The sequence below is a fragment of the Cololabis saira genome, chromosome 6, assembly GCF_033807715.1.
Source record: "Cololabis saira isolate AMF1-May2022 chromosome 6, fColSai1.1, whole genome shotgun sequence".
Classification (NCBI taxonomy): Eukaryota; Metazoa; Chordata; class Actinopteri; order Beloniformes; family Belonidae; genus Cololabis; species Cololabis saira.
In genome coordinates this window covers 47,469,324-47,492,691 of record NC_084592.1, presented here as the reverse complement: position 1 = coordinate 47,492,691, position 23,368 = coordinate 47,469,324, and the positions used below count along the sequence as shown (strand labels likewise).

Sequence of the window (23,368 nt, the reverse complement as noted above, 5' to 3'; positions counted from 1 at the left end):
ATCGAACACTTTCTTTTAAGAACCATAAATTTGGGAGAAAAATTTGACGAGCAAGAAATGAAGGTGGCGGTTTCTCATTTCTGTTCTGGCGCCAACCAGAGCAGCCAGGCGTTTAATGAGAGGGAGACGCACAGAGCACATGGATAAATATGTGTTTGCTGGCAGTTGTGCTCGTTGCAAGACACTGTTTTTACTTTTCCAAGTTCCAAGTTTTTACTTTTCCAAGCTGCAGAAGCTGCAGACGCTGCAGAAGCTGCAGAAGCTGCAGAAGCTGCAGAAGCTGCAGACTCTGCAGCTTCTGCAGATGCTTCAAAAGCTGCAGAAGCTGCAGACGCTACAGAAGCTGCAGACGCTGCAGAAGCTGCAGATGCTGCAAATGCTGCAGAAGCTGCAGACGCTGCAGACGCTGCAGAAGCTGCAGAAGCTGCAGACTCTGCAGACGCTGCAGACGCTGCAGAGACTGAGGATTATTGGAGGATTATTGGTTGGGTTTCCTGCTCTCCCCCACTTCAATAATCACTGTTTTCAGGGTTTGATGCAGGAAAACCACCAGTTAACATCCGAGTACAGAATAAAGATGCTGCGGGGCTGTGAATGCCGGGCCTCAGGGATCCAGGGCCTCAGGGATCCAGGGCTCTGTCTCAGTCTCTCCAGACCCGGGTAACGTCAGTTGTGATGCTAGCAGCTCTTCTGCTGGGACGTTGCTAACACCTTGAAAACCATGAGCCTTTTTGTCATCGCCAACATGAGCTGTGACCTCATGGCCACGCCCCCGTCGTTATCTCAGACGGGCTAATTAGCCGCGGTGCACCTCTCACCTGTCAATCAGGGAGGCCGAACCGGACCTCCCTTCCACTCCTCCGCTCTCCTCCACCTCTCCACCTCTCCAGTCTTCGGCTTTCAGAAGAGATTAGGCCATGAAGCTTAATTATGCTGATAACACAAAAGGAGATAAATCCACTTTTGTTTCTCGTGTTCAGGGTTTCTTTGTGTTTGTGCTGTAATTAAAGGGTCAAATACAAAGTTTAATTACAATAAAGTTCGTATCCTTTGGATTAAAAACCCTGAAAAACAACTCATCTCTGGACAGTTGACATTGAGTTTGCAACACTCGAGTCTTTGTCAACTTTAATTCCAGCTGTGAATTCCACATCAGAGTCTTGTAAAACGTGGTAAGATGGAATGACGACGTTCACGGAGGAGAAAAGTGTGAAGGAGAGACGCCGTTTTAGGACTGGCCTAAAAACCTTTTTATTCAGGAAGTTGAGTTTTATGACTAGTTATTGTTATTGTTTTAACTGTACTGGCTCTGTGGAACTGAGATTTTTGGATGAAGATAGACAAATAGAATGCATCATTATTATTATTCAACCACCACATGTTACTTATAGACCACTTACTTATACATTTTGACTTTTTTCTCAACAATTCGATTTTTTTCTTGAAGTGCATAATGAAAAAATAAATCTCCCCCCAGTTCTAATATAGAAACATGCAGCATGTGTTTCTTCATTCTAATTTTGATACAAGACTTTTCATTTTTTGCGGCTCCAGACATATTAGTTTTTTGTGTTTTTGGTCCAATATGGATCTAAAACATTTAGTCGCTTCACGCCTGCATCCTCGGTGGTGCTGCATGATGAGGCAGCCGCAGGGGGGTGTGTGTGTGTGTGTGTGTGCGTGTGCGTGTGTGTGTCTGTGTTCTCCCCCACTAACACTCTCTCTTGCTCCACAGATGTTCCACGAAGACGCGGCGGGAGGATGGCAGCTCGTAGCGGTGGACGTCAACAAGCCGCACGGCCGAGCTCCTGCCTGCCTGCAGGTAAAACTTCCTTAAAACCTCCAGGTAAAACCTCCTTAAAAGTCTTGGCCAAGATCCCTCAAATGTGTCTAAAAGGGTGTAACAAGAAAAACTTCACTCCAGTACTCCATGCCTGGCTTTATTATGACGGTGTTTTTTGCGCAGTGAAAAACGCGTCCTTTTCCCCCTTTCCTGTCAATCATTGCCCCGCTCCTCCTCCCAACCCCCCCCATCCTCCACTCCTCCTCTCCCCCAAACTCCCCGCACACAGCAGACAGTGGATCAATGGTATGTGATTTTGTCTTGCACACCGTCCACGGGCTGAGCCTCGATCAGAAGGACTCAGGCCCCCGACCGACACCGGGCAAGCGCTCTTCCGTACGCCACATTTCCCACGCCCGCCGCTCGGACGGGGATTCGGCGCTGAGCTCTTCCCTCTTCGCTCGCCGCTACTGAGGGAATCCTTGTTAGTTTATTTTTCTTCGCTTAGTAATATTCAGCGGGTTGTCTCGTCTGATCTGAGGTCGTAGGCGAAAAAAAAAGCAGAGCGCGGGTGGAGAGGAGAGACGTCTCTCTCCCTCCAGCCCGCGGCTCAGTGCTGATGGGCATGGAGCTGGGTGGAGGGGGCAGTGATTTAGCGGGTCTATACGTAAACCAGACGCGCCGTTTTTGCATAATTATGCGGAAATTCCCAGAAAGCACACAATACACTGAATGTTAAACGTTTTTTTTGGGTGTAATTGATGTCAAGACACCCAACAAAACACAAAAAATCAAGAAAAATGTGTTTTTCATGTCACAATCCCTTTAACACCTCTGTGAAACCTCATTAAAACCACCGCAAAACCTCCGGGGGATGAAGGGATGAGAGCTGCTGGTGTGGAGGGTTGCTTCCTACCTCCATCTCTGTTGAGAATAAACATCTGCACACACCTGCTGTTAGGTCCAAAAACATTAAACAAAACCAACATTAGACAAAAAACCATTCCAATAGAAACCTCCTCTCGTTATTCCGTAACTTTACTTTAAAGTCCCTGACTTTTATTTCATCACAGTGGGTCCCAGACCCGTGGGCGTTTAGCCTTATTTCACTAACCCCAGGCTAGCATCTTCAGAGTCCCTGACGTTTCCACAGTGGGTCCCAGACCCGTGGACCAACGCCTTATTGACTTAACCCCGGGCTAGTATACACGGAATTTCACTCGTATTTTACCATAAAATACTTTAGCACATTTAACACCCCAGGTATTTTGAGAGGAGCATCTCTTACCAGTCTCAGGCCCCGTTTCCACATAGTATTTACAAAAACGGATATTTCCCCCTCTACGTTTTGAAAAATTCCATCGTTTACACGAGATTGTTTTCAAAATCTCTTCGTTTACACACATCCGCATGAAAACGCTGTTAACGTCATGCCAGCCAATCAGAATCCTGGAAAAACATCAACAAATGACACGAGTAACTTCCAGTTAAGGCTGATTTATGGTTCCGCGTTACACCAACGCAGAGCCTACGGCGTAGGGTACGCGGCTACACGCACCGTACGGCGCACACCGTACGGCGCGCATCGCCACGTACCCTACGCCGTAGGCTCTGCGTCGATTTAACGCGGGACCATAATTCAGGCTTTACTTCCAAGACGGAACGAGAGTCTTTCGTTTGGAGTGACAGAGAAGTGGAGTTACTTTGACTTTTTTCTCCAAATTTGGACTTTTTTCTCCAAATTTTGACTTTTTTCTCGACTTTTTTCTAAAAATTTTGACTTTTTTCTCAACATTTTGACTTTCTTCTCAACATTAAGGCTGATAAAGTCATGCTAGCCAATCAGAATCCTGGAAAAAAACATCAACAAATGACACGAGTAACTTCCAGTTACTTCCAAGATGAACGAGAGTCTTAGGTTTGGAGTGACAGAGAAGTGGAGTTACTTTTAAGTGTGACGTTAGAATATAAAACAGGTAAAATACAAGAAAATATTGACGGTTACAAACTAATTGTAACCACAGGTGTCACTCATGACGCTGGTGACGTTTCTGTCTCATAATGTGACGTTCTGAAGCCTAAATGTCCGTTTCTCTCTGTTTACAAGCAAACGTGAAAACTGAGTTTTTGCAAATCTCCACTTTGGCCGGAGTTTTCAGAAATGATGGTTTTTGGAGACTTTGAGCTTCGTTTTCGTGTAAACGAACGAACAAAACGCATGAAAACGCCTCAGTTTTTGCTCTGTGTAAACGGGGCCTCAGTTGCCCTTCCTGGTTCGACGGGGACCCGTCACCGGACCTCGGATCGGCGCAGGACCAACTGTCCCTGAAGTCGGGACGGTTTGTCGACAGTTTTAGGCGGCCACTTGATCCCACGACGTCCCGATGCCGCAGATCTTGGGTCCCGGGTTTCGGCACCAGAAAATGTTAGGTCTAAAATAGCATTAAATAATTCTGTAACCGAAGAAAGACACAGAGACTGCCTGGAATGATCTTTCAGCGCACTTCTGCAGAAGGGGAGAGCACAAGAATGCTTCTCCAAAGGTCCTCCTCCTGCATGAGGCTTTTATTGAGAAACTTAACAGAGACTCACTGTTCATGGACAGTGAGAGGAAGAGATAAAGTGTGATTTAATCATGATATTTCAGTAGAGTGATGGAACCAGGACAGTCCAAAACCTGAGTGGATCAGGAAGTGGCTGTTGTGACATCTGTTAAAGCATGTGACAGTTTTCAGAAGGACAAAACAAGTTTAAAGGTTAATTAACCTCACACTGCCACAAAGCAGCTCCCACTAGGGGAGGTTTTACCTCCATTGTTCATGTAATCATTGCTCGGGGGTTCATGTTCATGTTCTGGATCTCTGGAAACATCCTGGAGAAAACTGTTGTATTAGACGTTAGGAATGGGTGATATATTTTACCGTTCACGATAAACCGTCAAAAAAATTCCCCACGGTAAGAATTTGTATCTCACGGTAAAAATGATAAATTCCTGTTGATGATGTTTTTGTATAAAACTGATTTATGGAAGGAAGGAAGGAAGGAAGGAAGGAAGGAAGGAAGGAAGGAAGGAAGGAAGGAAGGAAGGAAGAAAGGAAGAAAGGAAGAAAGAAAGAAAGAAAGAAAGAAAGAAAGAAAGAAAGAAAGAAAGAAAGAAAGAAAGAAAGAAAGAATTCCCGCTGATGAGGTTTTTGTGTAACAAACATGGAGGATCTGAGAGTGAGATAGATTTATATTTACAAAGATGGAGTTGAATTGGTATTTTTTTATCGTCATTTTTATCGTTATCGGGATAAATGCCAGAAATTATTGTGATACATTTTTTAGTCCATACCGCCCATCTCTAGTAGACGTTGTATAAATAAAAAAAAGTAAACGTAGGCTCCAGTGGAATATTCATACAGGAGGACGTGGTTTTATTAATTACCTCCCTTCAGAATTATTTAGCATGTGTAGTATAGTAATATTTGTAGGAATTGACAAATTGGACTACTGATCCGTCCAGGGAGGAGATATTGAAAGGTGATACGTGGTAGATTCTGGATGAATATCATTCACTTTGTTTTGTTGGCGTTTAAGTGAAGGTTGGAGGAAGCGTTTTGGATATTGTTGAAGTTCGTTTGCAAAGAAGTGGAGGCAGTGCCGTCCTGCACTGCAAAAACTCCAAATCTTAACAAGAATCTTTGTCTTATTTCTAGTTAAAATGTCTCATTTTTAGTCAAAAAAATCTCATTACACTTAAAACAAGACTCATCACTGGAAATAACAACAATTTTCACCTGTTTCAAGTAGATTTTCACTTGAAATAAGTAGAAAAATCTGCCAGTGGAACAAGATTTTTTTGCTTGTAATAAGAAGATAAATCTTGTTCCACTGGCAGATTTTTCTACTTATTTCAAGTGAAAATTTACTTGAAACAGGTGAAAATTGTCAAATGACAAGTTTATTTTCTGGTGATGACTGTTGTTTTAAGTGTAATGAGATTTTTTTTTACTAAAAATGAGACATTTTAACTAGAAATAATACAAATATTCCTGGTAAGATCTTGAGTTTTTGCAGTGTGCAGGGAGACACCGGCAGCAGGGACTACAAGAGCTGGACAGACGTCAACACACCTCCCTGGAATAAACCATGTTTATGTATCGTTGCCACACACAGAGATATGAGAGCAAAAGTGAAAATGTGAAAGAAAGAAGAAGAGCAGCGTAATTCCGCTCAAAGCTGCACTTGGTCAGCTGGGGAAGAAGCACCGGAGGGATAAACACTGGAACTCTCCTCCGGGCCGCCGTTCAGAACCATCAAAGACTGTACGGCTCGTCTGTCTCCTTCCTCGTTACAAATATCTGTTCTTTCTGCTGCTAACGAGGACGAGACAGAATCAACCCTGCAGGGAGTTTAACCTCTGACCCCACTGCAGGGGGAACCGGTGGTACCGGTGGTTCCGCTGGTACCGGCGGTTCTAGGAAGCACCAAAGCCCACATGTGTATACGGTACCAAAATAATGATATACATGCATTTGTGTATTCTTTAGATAGAGGACTTTGGGACTAGTTAGTAGTCGTGTCAATCCTCCAATAGTGTAGAAACAGCGGTAGTGCAGTCGCCACACATATATGATCTCAGCTGATGGATGGAAACATTTCTAGTGAGTTCAACATCATCATCCACTTCTCTGTGTTATTGTGCTGCAGTTGAAAACAAGCTCATATGGAAACTAGAACCAGGATGATGGAATACAATCACGCAGGATCAGGACAGAACGGGGTTTGGTCTGGAGCTGAACTGGTCCTGGTCCTGGCACTCTCTGGTCTTGGTCTTGATACTCTTTGGTCTTCGTCTTGATACTCTTTGGTCTTGGTCTTGGTCTTGATACTCTTTGGTCTTGGTCTTGGTCTTGAAACTCTTTGGTCTTGGTCTTGGTCTTGATACTCTTTGGTCTTGGTCTTGGTCTTGAAACTCTTTGGTCTTGGTCTTGGTCTTAAAACTCTCTGGTCTTGGTCTTGATCTTGATACTCTCTGGTCTTGGTCTTGGTCTTGATACTCTCTGGTCTTGGTCTTGGTCTTGATACTCTCTAGTCTTGGTCTTGATACTCTCTGGTCCTGGTCTTGATACTCTTTGGTCTTGGTCTTGATACTCTTTGGTCTTGGTCTTGATACTCTTTGGTCTTGGTCTTGATACTCTTTGGTCTTCGTCTTGATACTCTTTGGTCTTGGTCTTGGTCTTGATACTCTTTGGTCTTGGTCTTGGTCTTGAAACTCTTTGGTCTTGGTCTTGATACTCTCTGGTCTTAGTCTTGGTCTTGATACTCTCTGGTCTTGCTCTTGATACTCTCTGGTCTTGGTCTTGATACTCTCTGGTCTTGGTCTTGATACTCTTTGGTCTTGGTCTTGATACTCTTTGGTCTTAGTCTTGGTCTTGATACTCTCTGGTCCTGGTCTTGATACTCTTTGGTCTTGGTCTTGATACTCTTTGGTCTTGGTCTTGATACTCTTTGGTCTTGGTCTTGATACTCCCTGGTCTTCGTCTTGATACTCTTTGGTCTTGGTCTTGGTCTTGATACTCTTTGGTCTTGGTCTTGGTCTTGAAACTCTTTGGTCTTGGTCTTGATACTCTCTGGTCTTAGTCTTGGTCTTGATACTCTCTGGTCTTGCTCTTGATACTCTCTGGTCTTGGTCTTGATACTCTCTGGTCTTAGTCTTGGTCTTGATACTCTCTGGTCTTGACTTGACTGGTCTTGGTCTTGGTCTCGGGTCTCTGTCTTGGTCTCGAGCTGAACTGGTCTTGGTCTTGTCTTGGTACTCTCTGGTTTTGGTCTTAGTCTTGGTCTAGATACTCTCTGGTCTTGGTCTAGATGCTCTCTGGTCTTGGTCTTGGTTGAGGCGGTCTTGACCCCCTCAGGTTGTGTATATCAGTCGGATATACTTTGGATATACTCAGCTTTTTTCGCAAGGAATCCTGGTCTTTTGAGTCCAGGAAGTTCTTATAAACACGGAGAAACCAAGACCAGGAGGAGACTAATCACTTCATAAATGTAATGAAGGATATGAACATTTCTGCATTTGTAGACGGTAGAAAGTACCGGGATAGAAGATTTACAAGGAGGTGAGAGAAAAGTTGCGCGAAGCAGTATTTGTTTTGAATTTGGATTCAGGAAGAAGAAGCGGAAATTACGCTAATTGCGTTGTGACGTTCTCCGTGCGTCGCTGGTTTGATCCAGATATCCCCAATGATTAATTAACATGTAAACGGAATATTCCGAATGTTTCAGTAACCGGAATATTAGCAATAACCCGAATTTTGACTGCATGGAAATGTAGTCCGTGTCTCCAAACGAGCAGATTGTTGTGTTGTGTGTTGTGTCCGTCAATCGGAGTGTGTCTATGTCCGAGTGGCAGCAGTCGTCAGAGTTCACACATCATTGATGAACCAGCTGCTCGTTCCGGAGACGGAGGGAAACGGCAGCTTCCTCTCCGGAGGCCGGCGGACCAGAATAAACTCCCAGCAGGAGCTTCTCACCCTCCTCTCCTCCGCCGGCGGCGCACCCACGCTCCCTTGTTTCCTAATCAATCCTGATGGCTCTCCGTCCATCAGCTGATGCTCGTCAATACGTGTGTGGTTGCTTTTACTTAATTAGGTTAAAAGTGTTTTTCTCTCAGGTGGACGAAGATTCTTAGCAGCATTCATTTATAATTAAAGCTGCAAGCAGCGATGAACGGGCCCTCGCGCGTGCAATCTTCACCAATGAAGGTCAAGGACTCAAAACTAAGTCCGATGACACCACCCACGACTCTTTATGTTAAACCATTCAAAAGTTATGGCAGAAAGTAGGATCTATCAAATATCGACCTCTGTCCTCAAGCCAGAGGTCGTTTTCCTGACCTTTGCCCTCCAGGTCGAGGGGAACTGAAGCTCCCGCACATCGATGCCACCTGTCGGTTTCCTGCGTGAAGGCAGAAAGATGGAAGATGTGCACGTTATCCGAGCAGAGAGAGCGCCTGATGTTTCAAAGAAACCAGCACAAAAAGACTGTTTTACCTCTGTGTAAATGTGAAAGTGTGATTGTAAGCTGGACTGTAACCGGCGGGGAGAGTAGGAGGGGATTCTGAGCTGGTTGGATAAACGCCGTCCAGCCCCGAGTCTCACAGGGTTCAGGGTCTCATTACTCACAGAAGAGAGTACAGACGGTCAGGACCTTGAGACACACACACACACACACACACACACACACACACACACACACACACACACACACACACACACACACACACACACACACACACACACACACACACACACACACACACTCTCCCGCGGGGGAAACCGTCTGGTTGCTGCAAATGTCAAACTGCTTTGTCAGGTCCAATCTCAGTCAGTAATGTGTGTGTGTGTGTGTGTGTGTGTGTGTGTGTGTGTGTGTGTGTGTGTGTGTGTGTGTGTGTGTGTGTGTGTGAGATGAAGTATGAAGTTGTTAAAAGGAAAAGTTCACATGGTTTTGATCCAAAGATTCAGGACTTGATGTTTTATGATGTTTACGCTTGTTACGGTGTCATTTACATATATATATATATATATATATATATATATATATATATATATATATATATATATATATATATATATATATGTATATATATATATATATATATATATACATATATATATATATATATATATATATATATATATATATATATATATATATAATAATAATAATAATTCATTTTATTTAACGGCGCCTTTCATGTCACCCAAGGTCACCTTACAGAATAAAAACAAACAATACAATACAGGAAATATAATAGTAATACAGTAGAAATTATAATACATACACACATACACAATACATACAATTAGACAATCAAGGAGCAACAGTACAGATAACAGTATGGTGGGAGGTAGTGTGTGGTGACCGGTCAAAGTGAATGGGCAAGTTTAAACAGGTGAGTCTTGAGTTGTGTTTTGAATGTGGTGATGGAGTCTATTTGTCTTATGTATGGGGGGAGGGAGTTCCAGAGTCTGGGTGCCGTACAACTGAAAGCTCGGGCACCCATGCTGCTAAGGTGTGAGGTGGGAGTGGAAAGAAGTCCAGCAGAGGTTGAGCGGAGGGTACGGGAGGGGGTGTATTCTTTCAGTAGGTCACAGAGGTAGGTGGGGGCTAGGTTGTGAAGGGCTTTGTGGGTGAGGAGGAGGTTTTTATAAATTATACGGTATTGGACTGGGAGCCAGTGGAGTTGGATAAGAACGGGGGTGATGTGGTCAGATGACTTGATGCGGGTGATGATCCGGGCGGCCGAGTTCTGAATGAGTTGTAGTTTGTTGGTGAGTTTGGTTGGGAGGCCAGTGAGGAGAGCATTACAGTAATCGATACGGGATGTGACGAATGAGTGGACCAGAATTTCGGTGCTGGATTGGGACAGTGCTGGACGAAGTCTGGAGATGTTGCGGAGGTGGAAGAATGCAGTCCGGGTGATGTTGTGGATGTGAGGTGCAAATGAGAGTGTATTGTCCAGAATGACGCCGAGGCTCTTGACGTGGGGGGAAAAGGGTACCGGGAAGCCGTCGATGATGATGGGAGGGGCGGGAGAGGGTTGCGACTTGGTGAGGGTGGATTTGGAGCCGATGAGAAGAGCCTCAGTTTTATTGCCGTTGAGTTTGAGGAAGTTATTGCTCATCCAGGTATTTATGTCGTGTAGGCAGGTGGTGAGGGAAGCGGGAGGAATGGCAGCGGTGGGGTTGGAGGAGATATATATCTGTGTGTCATCGGCGTAAGTGTGAAAATGGATCCCATGGTGCCGGAGAATTGAACCTAGGGGTAGGAGGTAGATGGTGAAGAGGAGTGGACCCAGTACTGACCCCTGGGGGACACCCATTGTGACACCCGTGCACCCGGATTTATGGTTCTGTAGTTGGACAAACTGTTGACGGTCAGTGAGGTAAGATGAAAGCCAGGAGAGTGCAACACCAGTGATCCCAATGCCAGCCAGGCGGTCCAGGAGTATTGGGTGAGAGATGGTGTCGAAAGCTGCGCTGAGGTCCAGGAGGATGAGGATGGTGAGTAGGCCAGAGTCAGCTGCATGGAGGAGGTCGTTGGTGATTTTAACCAGGGCTGTTTCAGTGCTGTGATTGGGGCGGAAACCGGATTGGAAGGGTTCGTGGAGGTTATTTGAGTTTAGGTGGGACTGTAATTGTGCTGCTACCACCTTTTCCAGAGTTTTGGAGATGAAGGGAAGGTTGGAGATGGGCCTGTAGTGATTGAGGTCAGATGGGTCTGCACCTGGTTTTTTTAGGGTGGGTGTGATGGCAGCTAGTTTCAGGATTGGGGGAACGGTTCCAGTGGTGAGGGAAGAATTAATTATTTTGGTAATCATGGGGGAAATGGATGGCAGACATGCTTTGACAAGCAGGGTGGGGAGGGGATCAAGCTGACAGGTGGTGGTTTTGGCTTTACGAATGAGTTCTGAGATGGTGTGTTCTGATACCGGAGTGAAATTGGTGAGAGGACTGGAGAGGGGTTGGTTGGTGGTGGTTATCCAGGGTGGGTCATTTGTGGACGAGCGTGTTGAGGCCAGTTGATGGTGAATGATGTTGATTTTGGAGCTGAAGAAGTCCAGGAAGGCGGTGCACTGGTCAGTGGAGATGTCTGGAGGGAGGGTTTTTGGAGGCTGAAGTAAGCGGTTGACAGTTGAAAAAAGGACTCTATTGTTTCCTGTGGCAGAAGTAATGAGGTTGGAGTAATATGATGATTTGGCGGTATTAAGTGCATTTTTGTAGAGCTGAAGGTGATCGGAGTACATTTGGATGTGCACAGTGAGTCCGGTCCTTTTGTAGAGTCGCTCCAGTTGACGGCCTGTGGATTTGAGCTGGTGGAGGTCAGGGGTGAACCAGGGGGCAGAGTGGGTAAATGAAACTGAGCGGGTTTTAAGTGGAGCCAGGGCAGTGAGAGAGGAGGAGAGACAGTTATTGTAGTGTTGTACCAGATCGGCAGGGGAGGGGGATGAGGGGGGATTGGGGAAGGAGCTGATAAGGGTAGAGAGATCTGTGGGGTTGATGTGTTTGATGTTTCTGAAGGAGATGATCCGTTGTTCTTTGACTTTGTGCAAATGGGTGTGGATGTCATAAAGTATGGCTTTGTGGTCCGAGATGGGGAAGTCCATGATAGTGAGGTTGGCGGGAATTATGTCTGTGCAGCAGATTAAATCGAGAATGTGACCTTTGCTATGTGTTGCGAGGTTGACGTGTTGTGTGATACCAAGGCAGTTCAGAAGTGATGTGAAGTCGTTTGCTAGGGTGCAGGATGGGTCGTCAATATGAATGTTGAAATCGCCATGGAGGATAACAGTGGGGGACATTGTGCATACAGATGTTAACAGTGATGAGAATTCAGTAAGGAAAACAGCGGAGGGTTTTGGTGGTCTGTAGATGGTAATGATGATGATGGGTTTGGGTCCAGAGAGTTTTACAGCTAGGCATTCAAAGGAGGAGTGTTGGGGGACAGTGAGAGCTGTGACTTTTATGTTTTTACGGTAGATGAGAGCCAGGCCCCCCCCCCTCCCAGTGGCGCGGGGTTTACTAAAAAAGGAAAAGCCAGGTGGGGTGGTTGCATTTAACTGAGTGAAATCATTCGGCTGTTGCCACGTCTCTGTGAGGCAGAAAATGTCCAGAGTTTTGTCGGTGATGAGATCAGAGATGAGAAGGGCCTTATTGGTTAGTGATCGGATATTGAGAAGACAGAGTTTGAGACAGGTGAGTGGTGTATATGCAGCTGCTTTGGGCAGGGTAGAGAGTACACTGTGATTGACAGGATTGATATGGCGGTCTGTGCGGGGAGGGGGGCGTGGCTCCTTGAAAGTCACATGGAAACGGAGGGGTCTGACAGTTATAATGGTATCGATTGGGCGACCGACAGCAGGGGGTGTAATGACAGCAGGGGCCTGTAGGAGGAGCGATTCACAGATGGCAGGGGATGTAGTGACAGCAGGGGCCTGTAGGGGGAGTGATTCACCGAGGGAGGGAGGAGAAGAAGAAGGCACTGGTGGCACGGGGGAGTGGGCGTGGCATGTGAATAGTCATGCATGAGTGTCCTGTATGTAGTCAATGGTGTGTACAGTGCGCTGTATGTTTGTTGTAAGCATGCGGCTGCCTAGCTTGCTCGGGTGAAGTCCGTCGTGCCGGTAGAATGAAGGGCGGTTCCAAAACAAATTGAAATTGTCAATGGAATGAAAGCCATGGATACCGCAGACAGCCTGGAGCCAGAAGTGGAGGTGAAGGAGGCGACTGAAGTTCTGTTCACCGCGGCCCAGGGTGGGCAGAGGGCCGCTGATGAAGACTGATTTTCCACAGTTTTTTAGGATGGCAAACAGGCTGTTGAAGTCCCGTTTCAGCACGTCGGGGTTACTCCGGAACACATCGTTGGTCCCAAGGTGCAAGATGATACGTTTAATGGAGTGGGGAAGTGTTTGGAGTAAACCTGGAAGTATTTTGATCATTTTTGTGACTGTGGCCCCTGGAAAACAGTGCGTGGAGGCGTTGAAAAATCGCGTATTCCTAATTATGGAGTCCCCCACTATAGCGGTGGTTGGGGGAAACAGGGGTGGGGGAGGGCGGGGCGGCAGGCACTGGTCCTCTGTTGGAGGGGACCTTGACGAGGTTGTAGGTGCAGCTGCGGCCACTTTGCAGCTGGGTAGACCACTGGAGCGTCGCGCCCTGAGAGCAGCTTCCTTCACAATTTTGCGACGGGAGGAGGAGGTGGTCACAGACCTGGACGATGGAGGACCCGAAGCAGACCCACGACCCCCTCGGGCTGCTGGCAGCGAGGCTGTGACGGGGCTGGCTGGAGAAGGATGGACAGGTTGAGGGAAATCCTCAAGGCTCAGGATGTTGTATTTGTTTCCCAGCTGGAGCTCGCAGGGGGGAGGGGGGGAGGAGGGGGGCGGGTTGGGTGTTCCTCGCTCTTTCCCATTGACTGCGGGCCGTGCCGTTTGGATAGGGGTGGACGTGAGGGACCCGAGCCTCGGGTTCGGGTTAAGGGTGAAAGTTGCCTCTGAAATTCGGCTTTTAGTCACCCATTTTGGCTTCGGCTTGGCCCCCTGCAAGAGCCATGTGACTCCAGCCAGAGGATCCGGGTGTGAAGCGGAGACTGAGGAGGCTAGGCTGGATGTAGCTGTGGGGACAGCAACAGTGTGGGGCGGAGTGACAGGGGCTGTCCGATCAGCTGGGGCGACCGCTGCGGCGGGGGAGCCGGCATCAGGCGGCGGGAGAGCGGAGACCGGATCAGCTGGGGCGACCGCTGCGGCGGGGGAGCCGGCATCAGGCGGCGGGAGAGTGGAGTCCAGGTCAGCGGGGTTGGCAGGAGGACCGGCGCCCAGAATAATCACGGAGTCCAGGCGAGTCTCTTCATTCCTGATCCAGTGGAGGTTGGAAATGCGCTGCTCCAGCTCTGCGATTTTCTGGGATTTGCGGAGGCAGCTGTCGCAGTCGTATATATATATATACATATATATATGTATATATATATATATATATATATATATATATATATATATATATATATAAATGAATGTCAGGATTATTCCTGACCTCTAGTGAGCTCCATCAGAGTTGTTTCTCCTCACGACAGAACTTTGTTTGTATTTGATGAAAGATAAGGTTTATTTATTTTCTCTTTTTAATTCTGGTTCCTTTAACATCCAGCCGGTAATAAAGCTGCTTGTGCATGAATCCACAGAGGTTTTAATTCCTTCTTTGTCTCTGGTTTTCAGAGCTAAATGAAAGCTAAATCAGACTTTATAGAGTTGAGAGAGTTGTTGTCTGGTGGTGATGGAGCGCTGGCAGGAATCTCGTCTTCCCCGGGCCAACTCTCCGCTGCAAACTCTCTCCATCCGTCCTGAGCTATTCCTCTCCTTCTCTCTCCTCCTTCTCTCTCCTCCTTCTCTCTCCTCCTTCTCTCTCCTCCTTCTCTCTCCTCGTTCTTCTGTCCATCAGCGAGTCTGTTTTTAGGACGTTGGTTCTTCCCACGCTCGAGCTGTTTACTCCCCGTATTCCTGGTTCAGGGTGGTGGTCACATCCGTCACGTTATTCCTGGAGGAGGAAGTTCTTCACTTTATTTCTCTCTGTTTCTCTATTTCTCGCTCTGTCACTCCTGGTGGATCTGGTGGTTCATTATCTCTGTTGTGCCACAAGTAGGCGGCGCTGTCCAGTTATCGAAGGTTATTAATAATTTTATTCAATAATTATTGATAATTAATAAAGTCGACTATTTATCAAATTGAATGACCAAAATGATAAATAAAATCCTCGGGGCACCACCCTGTTCCTTAAGCAGGGGAAATGATAACTTCCTGATAACCACCAGAACACAGTAAGAGCTGTTATTACTGATGAATAATGAATGAATAAAGGCGTGCAGTTCGAGCACTGGCTATGTTCAAACAATCAGATGTGACCAAACTTGTATGAAACACAAACAACTCCTCATTAAAAATCAACCAGAATTTATTTACATACAGGTGTCAAAAGATGGTAAGGTACATGTAACACCCCAAATAAATCCTGATGGCACATTACGATAAACAAAACCATTAACTAACAAGAAAAACCACAATCAATAAAAATGAAATGAAAGTTAAATGCATGGAATGAAAAAGAAATCAAAGCAATAATAAAGATGATAACGAACATCTACAGTTCAAAACGTGGCTGCAGTGTTTAAAGATGGCGGGGCTTCTGTGGTATTTAAAGATGGCCCAGTCCTGACCACGCCACGTTTTAATTAGGCCGGATGGCAAACGCGGGCGTTTCAAATGCGAATGACTGGCAGAGACTGGCCACTACAGATTAATCGAAAACAGTCATGATAATGATAATGGTGATGATGGTGATGTAATCTCAGCTCTGAACACAGATTTAGTTCTGAAACGCTCCAAGTTAAACTAATACACTCAGGCCTCAAAACCTCACGCCTCCTGAGTCCTGCCGGGTCTTTGGTCGGAGTCCTCAATCCAAGAGGTCTCCCGCCTCTACCGCTCTTCCTCCTGACTCTGAAATCAAAGGGGATGGTGGTGCAGCGTGGCAGCAGCCGGCGCTCCCCCCCCCGGTCCGGAGGCTGTCATGTCGTCTCGGGTGTGCGCGGGCCGGTCCACTTCTGGGACGCGCGGGTTACCGTCGGGCTGATGAGCGCGTGGCCCCGGACGGGGCGGCGGGATACGGAGAGGAGATGGGATCTTTTTAACCCGGGGCCAACGATCCAGCTACGATGAAAGGTGGTGTGGAAGAGGGAGAAAAAAGGGCAGCGCTGCGTTTTGATCCTACGCGCGCTGCGGTGAAATCATCAGTGCCTCGCTCGATTGGGTGCGCGTCGCTCTCAGGCGCCACCCCATCCCGCAAGGCATGCTGGGGGGGTTGTAGTTTCTGACAAGGCGGCCATTTTAGGAGGCACATTATAGCCGATTTTCGGCTGAACAGTTTCAAAGTTGAATATACACATTCACCAAATGTTCATATACATTTATAAGTTCAGAGTTCACATGAGCACATGAGCGTTGCACAACATCTCCGTCTAGACCTTTTTAATTCTCTCCTGGTAGATCTGGTGGTTCCTTATCTCCTCTAGATCTTTGTAATTCTCTCCTGGTAGATCTGGTGGTTCCTTATCTCCTCTAGATCTTTTTAATTCTCTCCTCAGCACCAGGTTTATGAACATCTGACCCTCAGAGTTGGATCATCCGTTGCAAGTCTGAAATGAGAGAAACAGGAAAACACAACAGTGACACCGGCCTTTGGAATCTGCAAGAGAGAAATGAAACGAACAGAAACTGGAACAGGCAGAGACACAAACAGCAACCAGTCCAGGTCTCTAAAACCAGATGTTGCTCTTAGCTACAAAATCCCAACTTCTAAAATGGTCCGTTAATATAGAAATGACATTAGAAAAGTAATAAGCGTGACATATTCATCTTGTCTTTCTTTTTCTGGTGAGTGAAATCCTTCAGTCAGACTAGAAAATGATTGAATTCATAAAAAACGAATCATTTTCTGTTATTTCTGCCTCAAACCCAAACCGCTGTGCTGCACCGTCGCTGGAGGGGAAACATCCAGTTTCACGTGAACTCCTCTGTTTCCATAGCAACTGATGCGGTCGTCGCTGTTCCACATGTTCATCCTGAGCATGGTTGCCGTGGACGTCATCGTCGCCGCCAGCAACTACTACAAGGGCGAGAACCACCGGCGACACTACGACGAGTTCTACCTGGCCGAGGTAAAACCCTGGAAAACCTGCACCTTCATTTAATTTGAATGGTTTTATTTCAAACATGCAAAAAACAGAATACGTAAAGTAAGAGATGTGCTAGCTTGTGGGTTTTAACTGTATTTCATTTTTAAAACTGAATCCCAATGAGTAACTACAGCAAATGTAAATGTTTAAGCACCCATACTTTTCCCCATGTAGTTATTTATACAGCGGATGTGTGAGAGTAGGAGTGAGCTGGCGGTGATTCTGCTTCCTCTTCCCAGGTTGCCTTCACCGTGCTGTTCGACCTGGAGGCTCTGCTGAAGATCTGGTGTCTGGGGTTCACCGGCTACATCAGCTCCTCGCTGCACAAGTTTGAGTCCCTGCTGGTGGTGGGAACCACGCTGCACATCTACCCCGACCTGTACCACTCCCAGTTCACCTACTTCCAGGTACCAGACACTCCCAGTTCACCTACTTCCAGGTATAAACACTCCCAGTTCACCTACTTCCAGGTATAAACACTCCCAGTTCACCTACTTCCAGGTATAAACACTCCCAGTTCACCTACTTCCAGGTATAAACACTCCCAGTTCACTTACTTCCAGGTATAAACACTCCCAGTTCACCTACTTCCAGGTACCACTCCCAGTTCACCTACTTCCAGGTACCACTCCCAGTTCACCTACTTCCAGGTACCAGACACTCCCAGTTCACCTACTTCCAGGTATAAACACTCCCAGTTCACCTACTTCCAGGTATAAACACTCCCAGTTCACCTACTTCCAGGTACCAGACACTCCCAGTTCACCTACTTCCAGGTATAATCACTCCCAGTTCACCTACTTCCAGGTACCAGACACTCCCAGTTCACCTACTTCCAGGTATAATCACTCCCAGTTCACCTACTTCCAGGTACCAGACACTCCCAGTTCACCTACTTCCAGGTACCAGACACTCCCAGTTCACCTACTTCCAGGTACCAGACACTCCCAGTTCACCTACTTCCAGGTATAAACACTCCCAGTTCACCTACTTCCAGGTACCAGACACTCCCAGTTCACCTACTTCCAGGTATCACTGCATGCAAGCATGCATATAATTATCAGGAGTGTTCTCTGTGCACTGTGAGCAGATATTAGAGGTGACAAAGCCCATCTGGAACATCCTTGGTCCTGTATAATGTATTCTATGAAGAACTTTGTACTGTATAAGTTGTAAGTTTGGGTTCTTAGTCATAGTGAAAGTATTTAAATATATTTGTGACCAAGAGATCTGGTCGGTGTTAAGAGAAAGATCCCCTTCCCATTTTGAAATCGGAAGAGAGACTGAGTTATCTATTTTGGACACTAACCTGTAAAGTTTCTATAACAACTTTAGAGTGCTTAGGTTCAATAATTCTATTATCCTGGCGGGAAGTTGTAGGTCCAATTGGTTAAGTTTATATTTTTTATTTATTATGGCCTTAAGTTGTTGGTATTCTAAAAAGTTTACCATCTTTTTATCATTTTGCATTTGAGCTGATTTAACGTGATTTGACCAGATGTTATCGGATTTTACCTGATTTTACCTCCTGACTCCAGGTCCTAGGAGGCAGGTTTGAAGGACTGATAGATGAACGTTTGAGGGACTGATGGATGAACGTTTGAGGGACTGATGGATGAACATTTCCTCTCCTCTCCAGGTGCTGCGAGTGGTGCGTCTGATCAAGATTTCCCCGGCGCTGGAGGATTTTGTCTACAAGATCTTCGGTCCGGGGAAGAAGCTGGGCAGCCTGGTGGTTTTCACGGCCAGCCTGCTCATCGTCATGTCGGCCATCAGCCTGCAGATGTTCTGCTTCGTGGAGGAGCTGGACCGCTTCACCACCTTCCCCCGGGTAAGAACCTTCACCACCTTCCCCCGGGTAAGAACCTTCACCACCTTCCCCCGGGTAAGAACCCTTCACTTTCCCCGGGTAAGAACCTTCACCACCTTCCCCCGGGTAAGAACCCTTCACTTCCCCTGGGTAAGAACCTTCACCTCCTTCACCTCCGCAGGCAGGTGGAAGCAGCACGCAGCTCCCGAAGCTCCGGCCTGCAAACATGCACAAAAGAGAAAAAAGGGGGGCCAGCACAAGAAACTACAGGAGCGATGGACAGAAACGATAGCTATGAGATACTTATAATAAATAAAAATGGAAATGGAGAAGAGAGGAAGGAAAACCGTGGCCCCCGTTGGAAGACGAGGCCCCTACGCTCAGCTCTGTTCTGCGTTTAGGGAGGCCGGCCCTGGTAACGAAGGCCTGTTTCATTACCGTGTTTCAGTCTCGCAGAGGCTTTCACAAGTTTAGATTTGTTTTTCTCCATCTTTGAAATAATTCTTGATAATTCCGTCACAGTTTTACAATTTCTTCAAGCCTTTTCAGGCCTCGTGAATTCAGACGACATCGTAAAGAAACATCCCACGAAGGGGATTTAGTACCGATGGGATTTGTTTAATCACTTTACAGAACAGATTGCGTCTGGATCTGCTCGTTTTGTTGTACATCGTACCTTTGAGTAACAGATTCAGCCCAATGAAATGCTTCCTAACGGAGGTGTGAACATGAGTTTGTGAGCTTCCTTCCTGCCAGCCTGCAGCTCGGCAGATGTGGCGTCTCCTCTGATTCAGGGCTCCAGAACTTATCAGCATCTTTACTCCCTGCTCTCAACGTTTTACTGGGAACACAGACGGCTGTAAACCTCTCGTATTCCCTCCATCCTGCTCCCCTGTTTCCCTGTTTCCTGTTTCACGCACATATCGGTCCAGGAGCACAGGTGCGTTGTGGGTAATGAAGCTCGTCTTCCCTGCAGCTCCAGTTACTCAGTTTATCTTCATCTGCAGAGAAATCTGTAGATGTTAACGTTAACCCGGGTGCTGTGTTCAGGTCAAAATGACCTAATTCTCCTGTTCCTTCTTTCCTCCTGCTCTCTCCTTTCTTCTTTCCTTGTTTGCTTCCTCTTTTCTTCCTTCCTTCCTTCCTTCCTTCCTTCCTTCCTTCCTTCCTTCCTTCCTTCCTTCCTTCCTTCCTTCCTTCCTTCCTTCCTTCCTTCCTTCCTTCCTTCCTTCCTTCCTTCCTTCTTTTTTCCCTTCCTTCCTTCTTTCCTCCTGGGTGATGTGGGACCCCCTCCCGACCCTGGTGTGAGGAACATGGAGGGGGAGGACGGGGTATCACGCTGACAATGACCCCCCCCTCCAGAACTAAGTATCCTTGTATTATGTATTTATTAAATGTTGAATGTGCAGTGTCTACAGTGTTATTAAAACCGTGAGGCGGGGAGTGCCGGGCCACGCGGGACAATGTCCCCCACGACCCGGACCCCCCACCCCTTCGCCTATGTGCGTATGAATCGTGTAGGGGGGGAAGGAGGGGGAGCGGAGGCCGAAGCCAGGAGGCAGGGCCAGCAGAGTCGGCCCTGGTAAGACGCCTACGCTCCCCCACCGGCCATTCAGTAGACGGGGGCTGGCCCTCCGAGCCGGGCCAGGGCCCCACCGTACCTCCACGGGCGCCACCGGCGCCGCCGGAGCCCCCAGACGGAGGGGGAACCGGTCCAACATCCCCCCATTCATACTAACAACATAAGACATAGACACCTGGGAATGGTGCCATCCCGCCGCCACGCCCGCCCCTGCACCCCCCGGTCAGGGGAGGCCTCCCCTGGCCGGGGGCCTCCCTCAGCCTCCCTCCCTCTCTCTCATCCTCCTCTCCGGTTCCTGCAGGCGTTCATGTCCATGTTCCAGATTCTTCTCTCCCTCTCTCTCATCCTCCTCTCCGTTTCTGCAGGCGTTCATGTCCATGTTCCAGATTCTGACCCAGGAGGGCTGGATCGACGTCATGGACCAGACTCTGGTGGCCGTGGGGCAAGTGTGGGCTCCGGTCGTGGCCATCTACTTCATCCTCTACCACCTGTTCGCCACGCTGGTGAGGAGCAATACAAGCTGAACTTAAGTTGGAAGTAGATAAGTAAGGGATAACGCCTGACGAGGTGTCCATTAACATAAATATATGGACGACGCGGGGCGGGAACCGTCAGAAGCGAAGCTTATATATTTATGTTAATGTCCACCTGGAAGGGCATTACCCGCTTATACCACGGTCACTTACCAAAAAACATAAATATTAAATCAGTTATTCATGCTTTAATGTGTTTTCAGTGTAAATCATTAGTTTTATAACAAGCCACAGCTGAGAGGCTTTTTAATCTCTCGTCTGCAGCCGTTGTAACCTGGTAAATTACAAAGTTTTCTGTTTCAAATATTTTTTATTATTTTTCACAAAGAATATAAAAAATACAATGTTACATTGAGAATGTATATCCTGACCACAACAACAAAAATTATTTAAAAAAAAAAAAAACACTGAAGGTCTTGCTGGTGCAGGTCCAGGTGGTATCAAAATAGTTGTCTTACAAAACATATCAAGAAAAAATAAAAATAAAAGGAAATCCTGCAATCCTGAGGTAGTACATTGACCCCACCAGCCCACCCCCCACCCAAATCCCTAAGAATGTTACTTAAAAGGCACACAAGGAGGGAAACAAAATTGGCAGGCATATTAATATATAAGCTTTGAGCTACTCAAATGTCAAGGGTCCACCGTTTTCACTCTCACACCGTAAAATCTATGATGTATGAGAATCATGGAAATAAGTTAGGAAAGGTTGCCAGGTCTTATAAAATTTATCCTCCGAGCCTCTAATTGAAAATCTTATTTTCTCTAAAGTAAGACAGTGCATAATGTCTCGTAGCCACTGAGTTTGTGTGGGCGAAGCCGCCCCCTTCCATCTAAGCAGAATGGCCCGCCTGGCCAGGAGCAAGGAGAAAGAGATCATATGACGCTCAGTAGAAGTCATCCGGGGATCGTCATCACTAGAAGGACCGAACAAAGCAGTCATAGGATTTGGAACCAGTTTACGCTTCCGAATTTTCGAGAGAGTGTGGAAAACTTCATTCCAAAAAACTTGTAATCGAGGGCACAGCCAGTACATGTGAAAGAGAGTGGCGTCGTCCAACTTGCACTTGTCACAGGTGGGGGTGACGTCCGGGTATATGCTGGCTATTTTGGACTTTGACATATGGGCTCTATGAACCACTTTAAATTGTATCAGGCAATGTCTTGCACATAGTGACAATTTATGGATTGATCCCAGGACCTAGTCCCAGCGGTCGGCAGCTATTGGATGCCCTAAGTACTGCTCCCACGCAGCCCTGGTCCTGTCCAGTGGCAAATATGGTATCATGGTGATATTATGGCACAATGTAGAGAGGGCGCCCTTGGCTACAGGATTAAATGATAGAAAAGTGTCAATTGGGTTGGGGCTAGGTTTTTTGGGGAAACCTGGCAGAGAGTGACGGATGAAATCCCTGACCTGTAAGTAACGGAAAAATTGTGTTTTGGGCAAATTAAATGTATCTGAGAGTTCCTTAAAGGAGGAAAAACTATCATCTTTGAACTGGGCCGAGAATGAAGTGATGCCTTTCCTATGCCAGTCTATAAAGGAAGTATCATACTGAGAAGGAGCAAAGAAATGGTTGGAGGCAATAGGACTAAGAATGGAAAAATCTGCATACCCAAACGTTCTCCTAAATTGAGTCCACACCCTCAGAGTGGAACGTATGAACGGATTTCGTATTTGTTGGGGTATTGGATGATTGAGTGGGGCACCGAGTAGTGCAGAAAGTGACATGTTCTGGACAGAGTTAAGCTCCACAGTTGTCCATTCTGGGCCATCGGACCGAAGGTTGTATCGGTGCCAGAAAGCGAGAGCGCGGATGTTTGCCGCCCAGTAGTAGTAGCGCATATTGGGGAGTCCCATACCTCCGTCTTTTTTTGATCGTTGAAGTACCGTTTTGTTTATTCTTGGTCTCTTATTCTGCCAAATGTATGTGGAGACAGTTGAGTCTAGTGAAGCAAAAAAGGATTTAGGAACCAATACGGGCAAACATTGAAACAAATACGTAAACTTTGGTAATATATTCATTTTTATAGAGTTTATACGTCCAGTCAGGGTGAGAGTAAGGGGTGACCACTGCTGTAGAGAAGTTTGAACCTGAGTTTGCAAAGGAATTAAGTTTTCTTTGAAGAGGTTGTCAAATTTACGGGTGATCTCTATTCCTAGATACGTGAACTGTCGTCTCTCCGTTGTAAATGGAATGTTACTATAATCCGCACCTAGGGCCTCATCGTTTACCGGAAATATCTTAGTCTTATGTGAGTTCATTTTGTAACCTGAAAGAGGCCCAAATTTACCAAATAGAGACAACGCCGCAGATAATGAATTTGTTGGGTCCGAGACATACAGCAAGAGGTCGTCAGCACATAGAGAACCTTTATGTTCC

At 46.6% G+C, this 23,368-nt stretch overlaps 1 protein-coding gene across 5 annotated transcripts in view; it reads left to right on the top strand.

The window, feature by feature from the left end:
• Positions 1-23,368, top strand: part of nalcn (sodium leak channel, non-selective) — a 115,879-nt gene that overhangs the window by 40,804 nt on the left and 51,707 nt on the right. For all 5 annotated transcript variants that reach the window (XM_061724668.1, XM_061724665.1, XM_061724667.1 and 2 more), the window contains 5 exons: positions 1,736-1,822; positions 16,907-17,038; positions 17,296-17,463; positions 18,696-18,887; positions 20,814-20,951. In XM_061724668.1, the coding sequence (XP_061580652.1) occupies positions 1,736-1,822; positions 16,907-17,038; positions 17,296-17,463; positions 18,696-18,887; positions 20,814-20,951 (717 nt within the window). The remainder of the gene's footprint in view (positions 1-1,735; positions 1,823-16,906; positions 17,039-17,295; positions 17,464-18,695; positions 18,888-20,813; positions 20,952-23,368) is intronic.